Source organism: Callospermophilus lateralis, chromosome 15 (assembly GCF_048772815.1).
Source record: "Callospermophilus lateralis isolate mCalLat2 chromosome 15, mCalLat2.hap1, whole genome shotgun sequence".
Classification (NCBI taxonomy): Eukaryota; Metazoa; Chordata; class Mammalia; order Rodentia; family Sciuridae; genus Callospermophilus; species Callospermophilus lateralis.
The window spans coordinates 35584427-35607605 of NC_135319.1; the positions used below are offsets into that span (position 1 = coordinate 35584427).

Consider the following 23179-nt stretch of genomic DNA (forward strand, 5'->3'; position numbering starts at 1 on the left):
AAACACAAGACAAACAGTGAACATTCTATGATGGCAGGGAGAAAAGAAGCCATCAATGATTAGGTAGTATCAGAAGGATGCAGGAATCATCTTGAAGGTTTCCCACTGATTAGAGATGAAACAATTTGGGCATCAAAGAGAAGAAGAACTATAACAGAATGAAACACAAAACAATAGAAAGTCAGAGTTCAAATAAAACAACAGTATTTACTTCCATGTTTCCTAGGGTATCAACTTGTTTTAAAACTTGGTACATGTTAAGGATCAAGTAGTTTTCCCTCTAAAAGTTTTATTGTAGTTGTATCCAGAGAATTTATAAGGGAACAGTCAAGAATGCCAGTTTAGGAAAAAAGTACAGGACAAATTTAGGAAGTCACCTAATTATAATCCCTAATGAAGTAATGAGTTATCAGTAATAGCTGTAAAAAGCATTAGAAAAAAGACTGATAGGGAACTTTATAATGTATGGATCAGGGTGGCAATACCTGGACCCGAAAGTGGAACAAGGATTGGGAGACAGTAGGAAATATACCTAATGATATGAAGCATTATTACCCTGAAAGAATTTGAATCTAATCAGCGCTGCAGATCTAACCACAAGGTTATAGGAAATACACGGGCCAGAAAAAAAATGTTTTAAAAAGACCATAAAGGTACAAACAGATAGATTCAAACTACAGAAATCCTTCAAGACCTGGTTTCTTCAAAAAATAATGACTAGAAAAAAAAGAGAAAATTGCAATATTTATATTTTTAATGTAATATTATAGATCTGTTTGGATTCTTTTTTTTTTTTTTTTTTTTTTTGGTACTAGGGGCACTTGACTACTGAGCCACATCCCCAGTATTTTTTCATTTTGAGACAGGGTCACATTAAGTTGCTGACTGCCTCCCTAAGCAGCTGAGGCTAGCTTTGAACCTGCAATCCTCCTTCTTAGGTCTCCCAAGCCACTGGAATTACAAGCATGCACCACCTCACCCAGAAACCTGTTTGGATTCTGATTTGAACAAACAAATCACAAGAGGGCATTTTAAGAATGGTACAATTTGAATATAGGCTAGATATTAGTTATATTAAAGATATTTTTTATTTCATTCGATGTAATAGTGATAATGTAAGTTTATTAAAATGTGATAAAAAAATTTAAGGTCTGTGAGAATAAATCATGCTACACATACAGAAATCCAATTAGTAGACTTAAATGTAGCAAAAAATGGACAGACACACAATCCCTTCTCAAGAAAAACATTTCATCTTTCTGGTAGATATTGGAATTCCAAACTATTAAAATACTGTGTCAATGACTTCCTACCTTCAAAGGAAAATACTACACTTAACTCAGCTGGGTAAATGTCAGACAACTAAGTTTTGTTTCTGCTTCAGGATGCTTTTCCATTCAAAACGTAAACACATACACCATATATCATACTTTGAAATATCACAAACGTATATTATGTTACCATAAAAACTGTATTAGAAAACTTACACAGTAGTAGAATTGAAGAACAAACATGTTTCATGATTCTCTTCCTGAAGCACTGAATTTATTTTCTTTCCTGTAGCTTTACTTATAGATGTCTTAAGTTTCTTAGCTAGCTTTTTTGGTGTATTGGTTATGGAAGATTCTTCTGTACAGCAACTATACATTTCCACCTTTATCTGAAAGTCTGGTCCTGCTTCATTACTATAAACAAAGGCATTCATGTTAGAAATTTAATTCAGTAGAAAATAAAATTACAACATCCTTTGATGTTTCTACAACATTCAAAATCAGCATTTACAATGTAATGAGACAGAATCTTCCTGTTTATTTAGTATCTAAATGGTCTAAGCATGTCACTACAACTTTCAGAGCTATCAGCTTCTAAAGTAAGACAAACTTAACTCAGTAAAACAAATATATAAAGGCATATTACTTTAAAAGAATAAAATGCTATGGTCATTCTGTTCCACTGCTATTTGTCCTTTTCAGGCCTTTAATACCACTGTTTTTAAGGTATTTAAATTACATGTATAACTTCTTGATATGACTGTCCCCCCAAAACAAAATTTGCTGAATCTTTAGTTTCTTTCTTTTTAAAAAACTATGACTCCATTTATATAAAATGTCCAGAAGGCAAAATTATAAACACAGAAAAATCAGTGGTTGCCTTGGGAATAGAGGCTAGTGGGGATTGACTACACACAGGTTTAAGGTAATGTTTGGGGTGATGGCGATATTCTAAAACTGAATTTGAACATTTAGTTTTCATTTCTTCTTCATAGTCACTTAGTCCCCTTACCACTGGGTATCCCATCCCCATTTCTGTAACCTAATAACTATAAACAACATTTCACTTTTTGGTTATATAGGAGAGAAAAATGTCACAGAGCTAACACAAATGATAACACGTTCAGGCATGAATTCCTTGGGATGTGCTGTCTTGGTGATCTTTGTATTCTTAACCCAGCCTTGTGCCTAGAACTAGAAGGTGCTCAATACACATTTATTAAACTCATATGAAGAAATTCTGCAATTTGAGAAAATACTAAGATTGGCTTTGCCTATTTTCAGACACAATGAACTACCTTTAGCATAAAATATTGTGGTGGTGTTACTAACAATAAAATAACTTAAGACTGCAAAAGAGGTCTGTCAGCAACAGATGTTGCCTGCAGACAGAAGGTCTATCGGTCTCAAAGATTTTAGAAATGCAACATGAACTTTTTAAATGGCCAATCTATAGTTTGGATAAATCCAAGAAACAACTTCCAGATATTTTTATAGTTTATTATTTGGCAGCTTCTAAACATACAGTATTCCTGGTAATGACTAACAAATGTCAATATTTAGAGGAAAACCAGAGCTTCATAAATATTGAATACTTATTAAAAACAATCATCATAACAAAAAGCACATTTTTAAACATTTAGAACATTTGTCAGCAGTTATTTTTAGAACAATTTTAAATATTTACAGAATTTTAAAAAAATTATAAATCATGTGTTTTCTTCCCAAGTAATTCGTATTGTTCTTGAACTCTTGAAAAACAGTCTGATTTTTGGCTTTGTGGTAAAAATAAACAATAGCAAAGTGATGTGAAGAAAAGAGCCCCATTAACAGGATAATTTTGTCAGAAAAAATTTCTTAACAATAGTTGATAATGGAAATAAATATATTTAGATAACTAGGGAAAAAATTTAGCCTCAATTATCTAAGTATTAGGGGTTGTTTGGGAGGAAAGGGACCCTAAATAAATTCCTTTGGTTTAATACAGCTTATAAAAAGACCTGCATTACTACTAATAACTCAGAAAAATACATTTTATTTTTCTGCACTATACAATTACTACGGGACACTGGACCAGAAGCCACAAAATATGGTTTGCTGTAGTCTTTCTAATGTTAGATCTGAGTGGCAAAACTAGTCCTCAGCTGAAGCTCCACAGCTGAAAATGGCAGAAACCATGTATATTGATTTTATTTTAATAGATTTCAATAGTTCAGTAGATATTAACATTAATATATGAAGATAGAATCTTTGAAAGCCTGAATGAAACACAAATCCCATACTAATTTAGGCTAATTTGAAAGACGGCAGGAAAAACTTATGTTGGTTAAAAATTATTTCTATGGCTACCTGAGGTGTTCTTTCTGGTTCTGTATTATGACCACAATAAAAAAAGCCTGTAAAATAGCAGGGACAATAAAAACAGCCCTGAGGATCATCCATTTTTTTTTTTTTTATTGTTTGGGAGTATATGAAAGAAGCGCACCATAAGAAAATGAACACCCCCAAATTTACCAAAGTGGTTTTTCTTATGATTCATATTTCAGGAATATCTTATAAATGAATCTGTTTTACTGTTTTTTGTATTTCTGTAATTAAATTTCTTATTGACATAGAAGAGTCTGTTTTATGTTCAAATTCACTCTATATCAAACAATGCTAAGTGAAATTCCATTCTAGTCATAGTTTAGTCAATAATGGAAATATATTTACTATAAAATGTTTTAAAATTTATCAATTTATTTATCTAATGAGCCAAATAATAATTTATCTAATAATAAATAATAATTTATCTAATGAGTCAAATATTCACTGCTAATATTCATTATGAGATTTCCATTTTATTTTACATCATAAATTTGAATATGAAAAATGGCCTCATTTTGAATAAAGTAAGACTACAATGACCCAATAAATAGACCTTCATCCAAAGACTCCCAAACTAAAATTCTTTAAGAAAACAAACAAACCCAGAAAGAAAAAAATCTTCATAGATACTTTCATTCTTTAAAGATTAAAGATACTTACAATATTGTTACATTTTCAAAACATATATCTGTGATTGTTTTATCCACAATCACCATGTCAGTATCAAAAACTTCAGCTCCCATTTTGAATAAACAAAAAATGGCATAGCGCTGTGATCCTATAGAAGACAACATTTTAAGCAGCAATACATACAAGAAATATTAACATTGTCTTAAAATCATCTTGAAAATGAAAAGTATCAGCTTAAATATTTGTTAATAGATTCCAATTTTCATACATTGTATATTGTAACCTTTAACCTTTTTTAATAGCTATTCTGTCAGTATACAGTAATACCTTACTCAACTAACAAACATCTTTAAACCAAAGAGTATTAAAAAATTAAGTGAAACATAAAGAACTCCAAAGGACTATCAGCAGGCTAAAGAAACAACCAAAATCATGAACTTTATTACCAGAAAACTCATAACTCTTAATTAATAACGAATTTATTGTTATGTACACACTATCACTTCTGTCATTTTGGTCTCCAAGTTTATTTAAGAAAAAAATGTTTTTTATTAGAAGAGGTTAAGAGTAGACACATTAACAACAGCAAAACATTTTCCACCAAACTAAAAGCAAGGGAGGAAACCACAAAAAATAAATAAATAAATTAAAAGTAGACATGGGAACACAAAAAGCATAGCTGCTGGGCCTTTTAATTTGGTGATGTTATAAAAGTATTAGGTGATTAAAGGGCTAAATCCTCATTATTGAGAAACCAGCTCTTTAGAAAAACTTATTCTCTATAGAAATCAGATTTACTTAATTCCCACATGCATTCCTTTGAAAAATAAATTATATTTCCTAATTGAATAACAAACACTAAACTGATTTTAAATTCTTCATATAAAACTAATTATGCTCAATATGATTCAGTTTTTCAAGTATGAGGAACAAAGCCATCACAATAGACAAAAAGATAAAGGATTATCACATCTTTTCTCTTTGCCTCTAACAACGAGAAATCATTTGAGGTTAATTTCCATGACCTAAGCAATACGAAGATTTGTGAAGACCATATAAAGTCATAAAATGCTGAAGAAGAAAAAACATCAGATCAAGCTAAAAATCTTCCTTTATTACATCCTGTTAAATAATCTGAAGTAACAAAATAAAGCAGAAAAGATCTCCCAGATTCTAGTCAAAGAAATGTTGCCTTTACCTTTATTCTGTGAACATTTTTTTTTTTAGTTCCACATTTTCCTTCCTGTCTCACCACCCTGAACCCATATAGTTATTATCCTTGCACAGGTTCTGATAAACAACTAAAAGTTACATTTGCTGTGCATCATATCTTAATTAGTAAAAAGGAACAACATATTTATACTAAAAATCAGAAAACAGTTCAACAAGATTCTGGTTATTCTGTCAAATGATGTCAATTTATTTATATACTAAAGGTAACTTCTCAATTACAAATTAAAATCTTACATACGTTCTTTGCTGCTGAAGTGATCAGAGTCTTTCCACATTAGTGGTATTCGAACATCTACAAATAAGGTGGAAAATGACAAGTAATAATTCAGTAAGTTTTATTTATTACAGTGACCTGAACTTCTGAATTCTATGACAGATTCTGACACTGAAACCAAAATGAAATATATTACTTAACAGCAAACTTTCCAGTTACTTTTCATGATTTGTACATGGACTAATTATTTACACACTTATTTATTTATTTTTGTGGTACTAGAAATTAAATTCAAGGGTGCCCTACCACTGAGCCATATTCCTAACCCTTTTTATTTTGAGATGGGGTCTTGCCTAGGCTGGCCTTGAACTTGCAATCCTACTGCTTGAGGCTCCACAGTCTCTGGAATTAGAAGTGTGTGCTATTATATGCCCAGCCTACTTTGTACTCTTAAAAGCTATTTTATATGTGTAAAACTCTGAAGCATGTGAGGTGAAAAATATAGACATTCTTATAGGAATAATTGTTCTGTCTCTACATATATACCCTTTCTTCCTCACTGATTTATGACGTTATATTTATTAGATATGCCATTCTGAACAAATGTTGCCCGGCTATCCACTTTATGGATTCAATTAAATCATTTATCAATTACTAAATATCCTAAAATCAATACCATAATATTATAACTATTGTTCCTTTATATTCTACTTCAAAAATAGGTTTTTTGGAAGCATTTTATGCTAATTTCATTATATGAATTTTCTTCCCAAGTGTTTCATTAGTACTATATTCTATTATCCATATTAACTTGGAAACTAATAACTTAGTAACAGTTTGTCTTTACATACAGTAGTATATTTACTGTAAAATTTTAACAAAGGTTATCATTATATATTTAATGGTTTTGTTTTTTGTTATTTTCATTGTAAAGTAGATCTTTTTTGCCATTGTATTTTTTAGTCAGCTATTTTCTAGTTTTGAGAGAAATTGCCATTTTTTATATTTATCTTAAATCCAGCCACTTTTTACTGAATTATTAATTCAAATAGTGTTTCAGTAAATTCCCTTAGGTTTTTTAGGTCTGCAATCCATTATCTTCGAATATTCAATTTGTCTATTCATTTTCAATAGTTTCATCTTTTATTACTTTAGCCAGAATTTCCAAAATGGTGTTAAATTATACTGACATAATAGACATTGTTATTTTGTTCTTGATTTTAATGGGAATGATTTTATTATTTTATAATTATTATTTAGCTAATGTCCTGTCAAAGAGCCCACTCTTGCTTGACCACAGTTGCTGACTCATTTCATTTCATAACTGTTCTTGTTCGCAGCTGTTCTTACTCTGGTTGGGTAGGATTAACTATTTACACTATCATGGAAAGAACATGGACCCTGACTTCCTTTGCTGTATACCCATAGCCTGTGGGTCAATCTCACCCTTTCCCAGGCCTATCTATGTAAGTTCCGTAAGGTAGACATTTCTTATCGATTTCCTAGGTGGTCATGTACTGTTGAGACAACAAAGAATGTATAACACATTAACTATGTTTCCTAATTCAGCTCCACTGAAGGAAGTTCCTTCCAGATTCTTGCAATGGTTGACTCCATTTTAATTTAGAATATTCTTACCTTTGTTTTTCTTAAGTCTTCATAGAAATTTAGTAATAAACCAAGAGAGTCAAATTAGGATAGTTAACTTAAAAGTATCAGATCCTTGAAGTCTATTAAAGATATTTTCTAAAGGGAAAATTGAGGTACTAGAAAATTGATTTGGTTTAGTCATTGAACGAGTAGTTAGTAAAAAAGGTGAAACAATTACCACAGTGTTATTATTTGGTGCTCGGCAGAAAGAATCAGGATAAGCCTATTATTCTTTTTACATTTATAGAGATCTGGCCAGTGCGTGGTGAAGCTGAAAATGGAAAATCCAGTTGTCTCCTGACTATGAAAGTAATCTCAGAAACATTATAAAACTTTGCTGCAAATTTATTTTGGCCAAAATAAAAGTCACATTTTCATGCCCATGGCAAGAGAAAATGGAATTACAAAGGTGAATTTGTTTTTTAGTACATTGTTTTTATAAATATACATACAAGATGTAATTTAGTCTAGGTTAAGATAAAATTACCTATGTATTCCATCTCTTGAGAGTTTTGGTTCTTTAATTTAATTTAAAATTATCTTTTGGAAAGAAGGAACAGATGCATAAATAAGTTCAGATATGTGAATGTCTGTAGTCATGAAGGTTTTGTTCTTTTATTTTAAATGCTTTAATTTAGTCTCCCTTCTAAATATATAGTTAATTCTAATATCATGAATTGCAGCAGTCTATGAAATGACAATAAATGTGGAATCTATCATGGAATTTGAATGTTCAATAGCAATTTAATATATCTCATTTGTATAGTGAATAGTGCCATATTAGAAGCGAAACAAGGATTATGCTTTAAGTATTTATAGAAAATCCCCTTCAAACATCTATCATATTTATTAAGATTAAAATGTTTAAACTTAGAGAACTATTATATAATTGTAATGTTTGGCAGCTAAAGGATACAAGGAGATATAAAACATGTTTCATGTCAGTCTTACAATCTGAAAGATGACAACATGAATATAAATAACTATAAAACAAGCAACAGATTTCTCAATATAGTTTAATTCTTTTTCTGAAAATTTTTTTGCTTAGCTGCTGGAAATTTCTGATTTTAGCCAAAAATGTCCTAAATAAAGTGCAGGTCTTTTCTTCCTGGATGATAATGTCTGTTTAGCCATAAAGTGAGTGGTGAAGCTGGAAATGGAAAACAGTTCTTTAAGTGGCAGGGGCTGAAACGTAGCAGCAGACTCCCTAATACAATGCTTTTGGCCAAGGAAATAAACCAGTTATTTCTTAAGGAATGATAGAGGTCCTATTGTTTCCAAAATGTACTGATGAGATAATATTTGTAAAAGTGCATTTTCTTAACAGTGTACACATGAGTCAGTCATGTATTCACTTAATCTGAGGCATCTCCATTGTCTTATAGTTTCCTTAACACTTGGAGAAACTGAGACTACACAGCATAAGTGCCATCTAGTGGTAAAGGGTCTCCTAACTGCATTAATACTCAAAGGAAACATTTCTAACAGGGGAGGGTTTGTAGTTGAACAAATATGTTGAAGAAAATTTAATTTAATTAACAAGTCAATTAGGTGTCTGCCACATAGTGTGTGTCAAAAACAGAAGAAATGTCTGCTTAAAGCAAATGGCTTCTGTATAGGAGTAATGGAAGATGTGGCTAAGAAAAAGAAGTGGGTCAGAAAGGAAAACAGGGAAAAGTTTGGTCTTCAAGAGTCATCCGGATATTCAATGAATTTCACTGAGCAATTTCTATGCACCAACCACTATACCAGCTAGCTTATGAGTATAAAATGATAAACAAAATAAACAGTTCCAACCCCATGAAACTCTTGGTCTAGACAATCATTAAAACAGAAAAGGAATGGTATCAATCAATTTGAGTTTGCAGCCCAGCTCTGCCACTTACAGCAAGTCACTTAACCTCTGAATCTATAGAAAATGAGAATTATCCTACCTATTTTACAAGGCTGCCCCAAGGAGAAAAGTGCACAATATATGTAATGTATGAGACTTCTTTTTTGAGGGGGAGGGTGTCTTTCATTCTTTCTTCTTCTTCTTTTATGTGTGTGTGTGTGTGTGTGTGTGTACATGCGCACTGTTAGGATGGAAGCCAGGGCTTCCCCGAACATGTCAGGCAAGTGCTGTACCTCTCAATTACATCCCCAGACCAGCTCCTGAAACATTTTTTTTCCCCACACCGTAAAGTTCTATTCAAATGTAGAGCATAATGATTAAAACAGATTTATATCAAATATTCAAATACATGTATGAAAAGTAAAATGAAGAGACTGGAAATCGAGAATAAAAACTCATCAACTCTAGTTATTTAATACAATGTATTCAGCAATATAAATATAGCATACCTGATATGGCAACCTTTCCTTTGCATGCTGTTCTTTCTTTACTTTCAGAATTCATATCACTGTCAAAAGAAAAACTCTAATAAACAAAAAAAACTTTTCTAATAAGCAACTGTTTCAAAAAACCTTTTAAAAATGCCTAAATATTTAAATACATACCTATGAATAATCACTTTGTTAATGTAAACTATTTGACTGAAACTTCTTCAATATATTTAGTCAACAACTAACAATTATTAAGAGAAATACACAGAACCATTCTCTTTTTCATATAAACTTTGTATTCCTTGATGATTGTATACTGGTCTCTCTAAAATGAAACTCTTTTGTTGCATTTGTAAATGAGATAAACAATATTTGTCCAGGTCCCCATTACCTGGAAATGAGTATTCTATATATTACATTTCTAGCTTACTAAGTATAGTGGCTTGAAAAAGTTAACATACTTCCCCATCACATAATGTGCTACTCAAAAGAATATCTCGCTCATCTTTATAGGATCTGAAAAATATCCAAAAATTACTCTCTGCTATGTTTATACAGTCAATATCATATTTTATTTCTTCTAAATGTCAAAGAACCAAGTATATACTAGGGCAAATAATAAATTGAAAAAGGAAGACGATAACTCTATAGAGAGAATAAAATGTAGAGAGAAAAGTCTGACTATGCCAATACAAAAAGTTTCAAAGAATATTCTGGGAATATAAGACGTTTGCAAATATAATTAAGAATATACTATCATAAAAGAAACCTTCAAAATCGATAATAGTTAACTCCTACTAGATCATAACAACTCCCAATCCTTAAATATTTCCCCAATATCCTTTTCCCTAATAACCTGCATTTACAGATTAGTATTCCATTTCTTTTTTTTTTTAAGTAGGAGAGTTTTATTGAGTTAGTATTCCATTTCTAAGTAATAATTCTAAGAGTATTTTTGTATTATTTTCGTCCCTGTTCAACTTGATTCGTCAATTAACTGACAGCTAATTAGGTAATTCAAATATATGATGAAAACTTTCCATTTGAATACTGTTTGATTCTAAGAGTTTCTGGGGAAAAATTGGGTCAGAATTTGAAGTGGAAAGTTATTTAATTTTTAGAAGAGGATCACACCAACTCATTGCCCTCAGCAGGCTTATTAAAAGGACTATCTATTCATATCATGCATCCAATTTGTAAATAAAATATATCGTTTTACATTTTTACTCCCTTTATGGATTAAACATAAAAGTACCAGAGTTGGCATATAGTCCAAATGAGCTAAAATAATATACTGACATGTTTTAAGTTGTTAAGTTTACATGGGACATTTATAGAATCATACCCTATGTATGATTAAAATAATATAGTAGATTTAAAGTCATATATTCTCAGAATCCCATCTAATTACTTTATGCTCATGCCTGATATTTTGGGAATTTATATAGTTAAAAATATCAGTACTTTATTTCAAAATAATGTTTCTTTGAATCACAAATTTAAAAGTTGAGTTTGACATTAAAATGTGTTATGTTAAAGAATATCATGCTTATTGCTTCATCATGTGGTGAAAAGTTCATCTGAGGAGTTCATTATATATTTTGGAGAAATAACATACTAAAAGGACCACTAGGAATCAAAACACAAATCTCAGTGTCCTCAAACTGGTACAAAAATGCTATACAAATATGGTTGTCTGGCATTTGTAAGCAATAACTTTAAAAGTCAGCTTTTATATGAGCAATACATAATAAAAATTCTTAAAATATTTATTTCAGTGAAAAAAATGCAAGGAAGCTCTAAAATGGTGGTACCTAAAGTTTATGGAGTAGGTCTATATTCTGCCAGAGTTGAGATCTATTAGGCATTATTAAATTGGATTACATTTGAGGCTTTGGCAGGCATGTGAAATTCTGAAATACTACAACCACCAAAAAGAAAACTTGCTGAATATTTACAAGAAGAAAAATTCCCTCTCCAAACTACCCAACCACCTGGCAGAGTACAGCTTTCTTCCCTGCAATTATAAATTATTTGCATAGGCATTTCCAGGAGCATTCACACAAACATATTATACACAAATATAATCAAACTATAATATAAATCAAATTAACCATATAATCTTACAGAATAATTTTCTGGATTTTAAAAACATGAGAGGAGGAGAACTCAGCCTCAATTTTCTAAAGCTTAACTTTATTTTCAATTCAAATAATTCCCCAAACTGTTATTAAGGGCACTAAAAGGTGATGTTTTTCTAATTAATCCAAATTCACAATAAAATTGTTAAACATTATCTGTTTAATAATGTGCTGCTGCAGTTCAGTTTGCTACAGATAAATAAATACTTGTTAGAAAATCCGCAATGTTAATGCCAATTCTGAATTCTATGATTAGAGAGCCAGCCTGAGGAAAAAGCAAATAACCACAAATTACTAAAAGAATTCACAAATAAATAATAGTGTGCTTTATTCATATGAACCTAGTTTGAGGCATGATTTTGGTAAGGCCTGTAAATGCTAACTTTTAAGATCAACATATAAAAGACAAATTTTTAATTGTATTTTATTACTTATATTTCTGCCTGTAGGTAAATAAAATGACCAAAAGAGGGTGCCAATCTGCCACTTTGTTGCTCAAATATCTGTGTTAAAATTGACTGAGTAAATACAGATTATCCTACTTATTGTTACATAAGGGAATTTAAAATTAACAAGTTATAATGAGAAATAGCACAATGATAAAAGTATTTTACATTTTCATAATTTAATACTTAGAGAATCCTAAATGGTATTCTATTATTTGAAAAGAGGTCATAAAATCCTTCACTTTTTATACAAGTAAGTGAAAACAGAAAACAGAAATGCTTAGCATGGAATTTTAACCTTTCTTAAAACCATGTGGTATAAATTAATAGCTTCAGAAATATCTTAAATTCTACTCCAAATGTGATATGTTTTAAAACAATAATGTTTGCAAATGCATGTTTCATTATAGAACTACTAACATAATTTTTAACTTCCAATCTACACTTTTTAATTTACAGTACAAAAGCAATAAACTAGGAAACTGAAGTATAAAAAACAAGTACAGTCATCTCATAAAACTTGCAAGATTATTTTAGCATTATTCAAAACATCACAATTGTGTTGAACGACACACATAATTAAGTCCTATAAATGATTCTAATTAGCATTTTTTTAAAGATAGACACAATATATTTATTTATTTATTTTTATATGGTGCTGAGGATCAAACCCAGTGCCTCACATGTGCGAGGCAAGCGCTCTAATACTGAGCTATCCCCAGCCCCTAATTAGCATTATTTTTACAAAGCCAAATAAAGCATTTCAGAATTTAAGTCAACAAGAGATGGACTGGGTGGGGTAGGGGAGATGGATAGATAGATGATATTGCTAAAATGTAAGATCTGTGAGTATAGGGGGATTTTTCGGTCCATCTATTTTGTTTTTTGCTGTGTAACAAAATATCTGTTCTACAGCTCAGTGCTTTCTATGGCACTAGTGAATGAATACTACTGTTGAATAAACTGAAATAAGGATATGGTCATTTTGATGGAACAAACAGTAGGATCTGGACTCAAGTCTTAGGTTTGGATTTCAGGCATTAATTACAGGTTATGTTCACAAGTTGCTATTAACCTCTTAATTTTATTAGCTTTATTTATAAAATGGGGAAAATATCTAGCTCATAGAGCTACTCAACGACTTCATATTTTAAATGTATCATATGTCTTTCTTTAAAATATTACACAAATAAAAGAATTACTGGGATTTGGGGCCCAAGTGTTTGTCTTTGGGCTGACACAGAAGAGGCACTAGATCATTTGCCAAAGTGATCAGAGTTTGACTTGCCAGTTCTTGTAAAATAGTGGTGGCCATCAAAATCTGATTCTCTTTACTCATTCTACAAAAGCCTTCAGATAAATAAGGAAAACAAAATCACCTATAGTTTATACTGAGAGTATAACTAACAAACAGAGACTACTATCAAGCATCAATTTATACAAAATGGGGAAACTACCATCTGAAACCATCAAAGCAAGCTCATGGAGGCCTTACCTATGGAAAGAGTTAGGTGACTACTCTCTTAAAAGAGGAGAGAATTAAGTATAAGACCTGATGAAAACCACAGCACTAGTTCGGGTGAGTTGAAAGGAAGGGGTTGAAAGCAGGTTAAAAATCCAAGGAAACCAAAGAGTATTGAAGAATCAGAAAATCAACTAATCAATATCCCTAGTCATCTTTTATTAAAGAAATAGCTCTTCACTGTTCTAAAAATAGAAAACATTGTTTAAGAAACCAAGTAAGCACTTCTAATAATGTCTCACCCCCACTCCTAGTCACTACGGAAATCTTACATATTTCATTAGGGACAAAAAAGGACCCTAATATCTATATAAAGCCACTATAGGACTGGAGCTGGGGCTCAGTGATAGAATGCCTGCCTTGCATGTGTGAGGCACTGGGTTCGATCCTCAGCACCACATAAAAAAAATAAATAAAGATATTGTGTCCATCTGCAACTAAAAAAAATATTTTTAAAAAAGCCACTATAAATCAAGTAGAGAATCAAACATCTTTAGCTGACAAAAATACTCCACCAAACCTACCTTCACAATATTATTAGAACACAATATTCCAAATGAATTAAGTGCAGTTAAACAAGTTATTGCACAGATAGAATCAAGAATGCACACATGATTTCAAAGACCTGAAATCTGAAACCTTAGACTAGTAATAGATAAACAATAGGCAGATACACAAACAAGAAGTAAGAATAAGGAAGAAGTTGGAAAAAAAATCATTTTTGAAATGAACATTAAAAAATAAGATACCCAAATATGAACAGATATAAGTAAAAGTACACTAAAGGGTGTAGTGGAAGGGAAGGTAAAGAACCAAATGTGCAAAAATGAAATTATGTATTAAAAAGAAAGTAGGGAAGGGGGAGGCATGGGAAAAATGGAGGAACTATGATTGGGCAAAGGGGAGGGAGACAGGGGGAGAATGTAGGGGGACAGGAAAGATGGTGGAATGAAATGGACATCATTACCCTAGGTACATGTAAGACTGCACATAGGGTGTGATGCTACATTGTGTATAACCAGGGAAACGAAAAGTTGTGCTGCAATTGTGTACAATGAATCAAAATGCATTTTACTATCATATATACCTAATTAAAATAAATTTAAAAAAAAGAAAGTGATAAAAAAAAAGAAAGTGATAGTAACAGAAGATAGGCAAAACAAGATCCAATTCAAGTGTAACTGGAAGATCTCCAATAAGAAAAACAAAATAATAAGATAGAATTAATAATTTTTTGAAAATAAGAAATGAATCTGCATTATTGAATGGGTCCTAAATGAGCCAAATGGGTCAGCATTAAACATAACCCAGTAAAATGATCAGACGTTAAGGATTAAAACAAAACAAAGAAGCTACTTTCAGTTTCCAGACCAAAAAAAAAAAAATTTATAAAAGAAAAAAATTTAACATGAGATATTTTTAATAACAAGACAACATGTGATAAGGTTTTCAAGAAATCCACGGAAAGAAAGAATTGGCTAAAAAATTTATAACCAGCCAAACTGCCTTTTAAGTAGCAACATTAAAGAAAAATACTTTAAACATGTTAAGACTGTAAAGAAAACAGTCCTTATATTGAGAAATTTACTATCTAATGAGCTCTCTTTCAAAAGATGATGATTTTAGAAAGTACAATTTACAAGGACAAGTAGTGAACATTATACATATTTAGTTTCAGATCAAAGACTAAAACAAAGGTGGAAATATGAATTTAAGATTAGTATATGAATATTATCCACTGTACCAAAGCAGAAATAACCCAATCTTGAAAAAGTAGAAGGAGAAAAGGGAAAATAGTAAAGGAAAGACACATTAAACTTTGTAATAAGTGGAAACGAATAATACTATTTAAAACAGAAAAAAATAAATTCATAGAAGATAATGTAAGGGGAACAAAAACTAAGGGCACTGGTATTATCACTATATAAAATCTTTATATCAAGTTATAGCAATTACCAAACTATTAACTCTCCCAGAATTAAAAGTAATTTTAAAAAGCAAAGAAAATAGACCATATGATAAAAGACAGATAATAAGAAAAATATACAGTTAACATAAAAGAATATGAAAGAAACTGAAATAAAATGCATCAGACATATTAAATATAAATGGATTTAATTTTCCCATTAAAAGGATTTTCAGTTTGGTTTATAAAATATAAAGTCCAAATGCTATGGAGGAAAACTGTAGTAGCTACCCTGAATGAATAACTCATGGGAGAATTCCAAGCAGGCCATAAAAAACCCACAGGGCAGAAGCCAAGAGGCTGCCTCCTGTTTTTGGACTGGTCCTGCCCATGTTCTCCCTGGATTATACTTTCATTTCACTAAATAAACCCTTCCTGCTTTTTCTGTCTAAAAATACATAAATAAGTTATAAACAAGTTATTGCACATATAGAATCAGCTCTCACCAAATTCTATAAGAAACACACCTTCAAATTTGATTTAGAAAGACTAAAAATAGAGAGATAGGCAAAGATATATTACACAAATGCAAACAATAAGGAAGCAGAGGATGTGGTATTGTTATCAGGCAAGGCAAATACAGGTCCAAAAGCATTACATGAGATAACAGCAACAAAAGACACTTTATAATGCTAGAGACTGCAACTGCCAATGACGATATTCCAAGTACCTCATGTACCAAATGTTAGATTACATCTTCATGAAGCAGAAAATGCAGGAGACAGAAGGTCAAAGACAGCAGAGCTTGAAAAATAAATTTAACCCATTTAATAGATGATATTTCAATCGGTCAAAAACAAGTAAGGTTAGGGAAGACAGATCGTTTGAACACATAGTAAACTTTGTATCCCAATAAAATATAACTTCAAAAGCCAATAAGACAGTCAAGAAAATTAAGTCACAAAACTTCAAGATATTCCATAAAGTAGAAAAAATAAAAATGTATTCGATCAAGATATAATTAAATGGATTCCACTCTGATAATGGCAAAGTAGCTCAGATTGAAGAAATCCTCCTTCAGAAAACAATATAATAGAAAAACTATTTTAAAAATAACTACTTGAAAAGAACTGCAAGTGCCCTAAAGCAGGTAGTAATTGGAAAAGAGTCAAAACTGGGAAAAGGGAGTAGCACTATGGAATATACACATAATAGAACAATACTTATCAATAAAGAGGGGAAAAAATAACATACATGACCAATTTCACAAGTACTATGTTGAAACATTCCATTTACACTATGCTGCAGAACAGGCAAAATAAACATATGGTCGAAAATAATCAAAAGACTAGCGGCCTCTTGAGGGAAACAGAAGCAAGGACTATTGGGAATTGGGAAGGAGTACATGGAAACAGGACATATCCCCAAAATGCAATTAATTCAAAGAGAAAAGAAGTAAAACACAAACAGAAATAACCCAGTTTATGAAATTAATACAGAGAGACAAAGATTATTTCAAGTAATTTTTGAATAGTTGCCTATTCTGTGTTGACACACATGTATGTATATGCATATACTCACAAATATGGACATATGTACATGTACACACACCACACACACAAGAACTGTAAAGAATTTAATTTTTAATTGCATTGTAAAAAAGTAAGATGAAGTGATGGGTGGATAGAGAAAGAGATATAGGATAAGGCAAAAAAGCAAATACGGCAAAATATTAATTATACAATCCATGTGGCAAGCATGTAGGTCCCCACAGTATAATTTTTCTACTTTTTTGTATGTTGGAAATTCTTCATTATCATTTCTGTATGTTGAAAAAGAACTGTAAAGAAATCCTGAATTTGCCTGGATAGGTTTACCACCAGGAATACTGTTCTACAGTTGTCAAACTAGTTTACATAATCATTATATAAAAATAAAAAAATATATATTACTGTTATTGGCAATAAAGATTTTCAGCATAAGAGAAGAGAAATAGAAATAAAAAACAAAATTAATTTAAGAAAACAAAGGCCTATCATATCAATGTAAACTCGTGATTTAAGTCTTTTTTTTTTTTTTTTGTAGCTATGTCCACTGAAAAGTCCTAGAATCAGTGGTACCCAGACTTTGCTTTCAGAATTCATTAACCATTAAAGGGAACCAGAACTCATAGAAATGGCTGACTCAAGTCCTGGAGCAGGGAAAACACAAGACAACTTTGGTCTTTTTTGTGTGTGTCAAAAAGCAAGAAGTTACTAAGACTACAGGAGAATGCTGAAGGAACTCCCACTAAACAAGAAGAGGAACCATCCTTAATTGGGCTGTCTCAACTATGAGTACCCGCAAAGCTCCAGGCATTAATCCTCATAGTTAGCTTATGAAGTGAGGAATGATTTCAAATCTATTTTACCAATAAGAAGAACTACACACTGTCCCAGTTTCCAAAGTTCACAATCTGATTGAAACGATGTACTTATAAATAGCTCCCAGAAAGTAATAAGTTATGGTATAATATTCACAATTCAGATGCTACCAGAACCAGGAGGAAGCAAGTAATAATTTTTTGAGTCCTTATTCTGGACATGAAAGAAGAAACCACCACCTTTTGAATGGAATTATCAAGGAATCCCTGATGCTGCCATTAGTGTCTCAGAACACAAGGGATTTTGCCAAGTGGGAATGGGAGACAGTCACTTTAGTATAAGGCCCTGGAGACAAGAAAATGAAAGAACTATTTTGGAGATACAGATCAATCATTTGTCTGCAATAACTAGAAATTGAGAGATAAGACTATGAAAAGTTTGGAATTAGACTACAAAGATCCTAAAATGCCTATCCAAAAAATTTTAGTAAATGGAAACTATTAGCTGTTTTTTGAGAAGTGGATTGATACAAGTCTTTTAAGTAGATATACCTAGTAGCAATAGTATGTAGGGAGGAAGCAGAGGGATAGTCTAATTAGTAAGTTAAAAGGCTACCAAATTGACAGATTGTTATAAACAAGCCATTCCATGCTCTAAACGGAGGCAGAAAGCCATGTGTGCTCTCACCTAACTTCCTAAGATCTACCCAATCTAGAAAAATTTGTGCATCCACTTTTTTTGGATCAGTCTAACTTCACTGTGAATTATAAATAAAGCTAGGTATATTTTGCTTATTCGGGCATAAAAATATAAGGCATTTCATACCTAAATACAATTTAGAACAATGTTTTTTTATAGTATTAGAACATTACATTAATCAAACCCTTAGCCAGTTATCAATATTTTCAAAAGATATGTAGTTTAAAAAATATCACTGATCTCCCAACTGGAGTGTCGCATCAAACTACAATAAGACTACTTTTTCAAGGATGATATAAAAACTAGCACAAAATTAAATTGCCAGACATGGTGGCAACTCAAGAGGATGTGGAAAGAGAATTGCAAGTTGGAGACCAGCCTCAGCAATTTAGTGAGGCCCTAAACAACTTAGTGAAAACCTGTCTCAAAATAAAAAATAAAAAGGGCAGGGAAACATCTCCACTGTTCTTGGATAATCCATGCTCATCTCTCACCCTAAGCCTTCATTTTTCTAATGGTTTTTCTTGGAATGCTGCTTTCTTCCTACTCACTTAACTAAAATCTCTCCATCCTTCATGATCTACCAGAACTAGATCCAATTCTTAGACATTCTTTTATTCTACCATTTTATACTGATTGGATTCTCCTGTGGAAAAGTCTAATTTATTGTCTATATTAATTTTTAACTATTTAATCATAAAATTTTAGAAGCAGCAGATTAGTGTTCTTTTCATTAAAATGTTATTTAACTCTGACAGTAATACAAAAATGGAGTAGTAATATAAAACTAAGGAAAAGACTGCTGAGTATCTAAAGGTACAATATTAGCTGCATATACATTCTCCTGTGTTGACAAACTGCCTTCTTTTTAATATAGACACTCTAGCACAGTGCTTAAAAAGCATTCTGCAAGAAAAAACAAACACTTGACTTTAAGTCCCAGATAGATCCTGATACAATAATACTTAGTGATTTCAATATATCCGCCTCAACAAGAGACAGGTAGGTCATCCAGACATAAAGATCAATAAAGACACTTCTGACCTAAGTTTTAACTATAAATCAAATGTTCATATATGTGTGCGTGTGTGTGTATATGTGTGTGTGTGTGTGTGTGTGTGTGTGTGTGTGTATGACAGACTATTTCCCCCAGCAATAGCTCAATATAGTTTCTTCTCAGCAGTCCATGGAACCTTTTCCAAAACAGACCATATTTTAGACACCAAGAAAGTCTTAGCAAATACAAAACAAACAAATAAAAACCAATATTATCCCATGCATCTTATCAGATTACAATGGATTGAAATTAGAAATCAACAGCAAAAAAATTTATAGAAACCACATAAACAGATAGAGATTGAATAATACTTTTAAAAATGAGGAATGGATTATTCAGAAAATGAGAGAAGAAATTCTAAAAATTCCTAGAATCAAATGATACCATCGATACAAAATACCAAAATCTCTGGGACACTATGAAGGTGGTACTAGAAGTACTATAGCTGTAAGTGCTCACAATAAAAAAATGAAAACAAAAACAAAGAAACTGAAAGATCCCAAATAAATAGTCTAATGCTACATCTCAAGGCCCTACAAAAGCAGCAACAAACTAATTCCAAAACAAATGGAAGACAGGAATTAATTAAGGTTAGAGGTAAAATTAATGAAATAGAGAATTAAAACAATTATAAAGATTCAAAGTAACATGGAGTTGGTTCTTTGAACAAATAAACAAGTCTGATAAATCCCTAGTCAAACTAACCAAAATAATGACAAGACCCAAATCAACATATTAGAGATGAAAAAGGAGATTTCACAACAGACATTTCTGAAATCCAGAGGATCAACAGGAATTATTTCAGAAACTTGTGTTCCAATAAATCAGAAAATCTAGAAAATACTGACAAATTTCTAAACACACGTGACATACCCAATTTGAACCAAGAGGATACAGAAAACCTAAACAACTCAATATCAAGCAATAAGACTGAGCAATTAAAAAAAAAAAAAAAAAGGCTTCCAACAAAGAAAAGCCCTAGACCAGATGGATTCTCATCTAGGTTCTACCAGACATTTAAGGAACACTACTACTCCTCAAATTATTCTATTAAATAGAAAGGGAGAGAACACTCTTAAATTCTATGAAGCCAGGACCACCCTGCTACCAAAATCAGATGAAGACACATAAAGAAAAAAAAAAAAACTACAGAACAATATTCTTGATGAACAGAGACACAAAATCTTTAACAAAACACTAGCAACTGGGCATGGTGGTGCAGGCCTATAGTCAGGAGACTAAGACAGAAGGATCACAAGTTCAAAGCCAACCTCAAGAATGCAGCAAAGACCTAAGCAACTTATTGAGACCCTGTCTCAAAATAAAAAGTTTAAAAAAAAAAAAAGTGGGGAGAGGGGGCACTGGAGATAGATGTAGCTCAGTGATTAAAAAAAAAATCCAACCTCATTTAAGAAGAACGTACACTTCCAGGGATGCAAGGTTGGTTTAATATATATAAATCAATAAATGTAATTTATCACATAAATAGAATTTAGGACAAAAATCACATGATCATGTGATGCAAAAAAAAAAGCCTTTCATGAATTCAGCATCCATTCCTGATAAAAACACTAGAGAAACTGGGGATAGAAAGAACATCATAAAGGCTATGTATGACAGATTCAACACTAACGTCATACTAAATGAAGAAAAACTGAAATTATTTTCTCTAAAATCAGAAAGAATATAAGAATGTCTACCCTCACCACTCATGTTCAATACCGTTCTTGACACTCTAGCCAGAACACTCAGTCATGAGAAGAAAAATAAAGGAATACAAATAGGAAAAATAGAAGTCAAATTATTTTTGCTTGTTGATGACATGATTCTATATCTAAAGAACCTAAAACCATCTACCAGATTTCTAGATCTGATAAACAAATTCAGCAAAGTAGCAGAAAGATCAACATACAACAATCAATAGCTTTCTAATATCCCGAAAATGAATCTGTTAAGTAAACTACTTCATTCACACACACACACAAATAAAATACTTAGTAATAAATCTAACTTAGAAGATAAAAGACTTGAACGAAAATTATAAAACACTGAAGAAAGAAACTGAAGACGACCTTAGAAAATGCATGTCTTTTCATTTATGGATAGGTAGAATTAATATTGTCAAAATGGTCATATTAGCAAAAATAATCTACAGAATCAATGCAATCCCCATCAAAATACTAATGATATTCTTTATAGGAATAGAAAAAAAAAGTCTTAAATTTTATATGGAAGAATAAAAGACCCACAGTAAGCCAAATCAATTCTGAGCAACAAGAGTTGGCCTGGAGGTATCACAATACATGAACCCAAATTATATTACAGAGCTACAGTCACAAAAGCAGTATGGTATTGGCATTAAACATAGAAATGAAGACCAGTGGAGTAGGCTAGAAAACAGAGGCAAATTCATATAGATACAGTCATCTGATCCTTGACAGAGGTGCCAAAAGTATATGTTGGAGAAACGATAGCCTTTTTAACAAATGGTGATGGAAAAAGTGGATACCCCTATATAGAAGAATGAAACTAGATCCCTATCTCTCACCCTAAACAAAATTCAACTCAAAGTAGAACAAAGACCTAGATATTAGACCAGAAATACTGCAATTGATAAAAGAAAACATAGGATCAACATTCCAACACATTGGTGCAGGCAATGACTTCTTTAATAAGACTCCTAATGATTAAGCAATAAAATGAAGAATCAATAGTTGGGATAGCATTAAATTAAAAAAGTTTCTGTACAGCAAATAAAACAATTAAAAGCACAAAGAGAGAGCCTACAGAATGGGAGAAAAATTAGTTGGTTCATTTTCCAACAAGGGATTAATAACTAGAATATGTAAAGAACACAAACAACAACAACAACAACAAAACTAATAGCCCACTCAATAAATGAGCAAAAGATCTAAAAAATGACATTTACTCAAAAGAAGAAATATAAATAGCTAATAAATGTATGAAAACGAAGATGCAAATCAAAACCACACTGAGATTTCATCTCACCTCAGCTAAAATGGCAGCCATAAAGAATACAAATAATAATGCTGGCAAGGACGTAAGGAAAAACATGCACTCATACATTGTTGGTGGAGCAGCAAATTAGTACAACCACTTCCAGCAGCAGTAGGGAGCTTCCTCATAAGATAGGAATGGAACCACCATATGACCCAGCTATCCCATTACTTGGTATTTGTCCAAAAAACAAAAACAAATCAGTATCCTATAGTGATACACGCATATTGATATGTATAGCAGCATAATTTACAATAAGCCAAGTTATGGAACGAGTCTAAGGGTGCATCAATTGACAAATGGATAAAGAAAATGTGGTTCATAGGGAGACCGCGGG

The 23179-nt window shown here is 31.6% G+C and overlaps 1 protein-coding gene across 1 annotated transcript in view; it reads right to left on the bottom strand.

Annotated features, from left to right (window-relative positions):
• Rtkn2 (rhotekin 2) overlaps positions 1 to 23179 on the bottom strand; it is a 68961-nt gene that overhangs the window by 31000 nt on the left and 14782 nt on the right. Inside the window, exons 3-6 of the mRNA XM_076835071.1 lie at positions 9709 to 9767; positions 5740 to 5793; positions 4299 to 4416; positions 1488 to 1685 (exon numbers count right to left, since the gene is read on the bottom strand). Coding sequence (XP_076691186.1) covers positions 1488 to 1685; positions 4299 to 4416; positions 5740 to 5793; positions 9709 to 9767 — 429 coding nt within the window. The remainder of the gene's footprint in view (positions 1 to 1487; positions 1686 to 4298; positions 4417 to 5739; positions 5794 to 9708; positions 9768 to 23179) is intronic.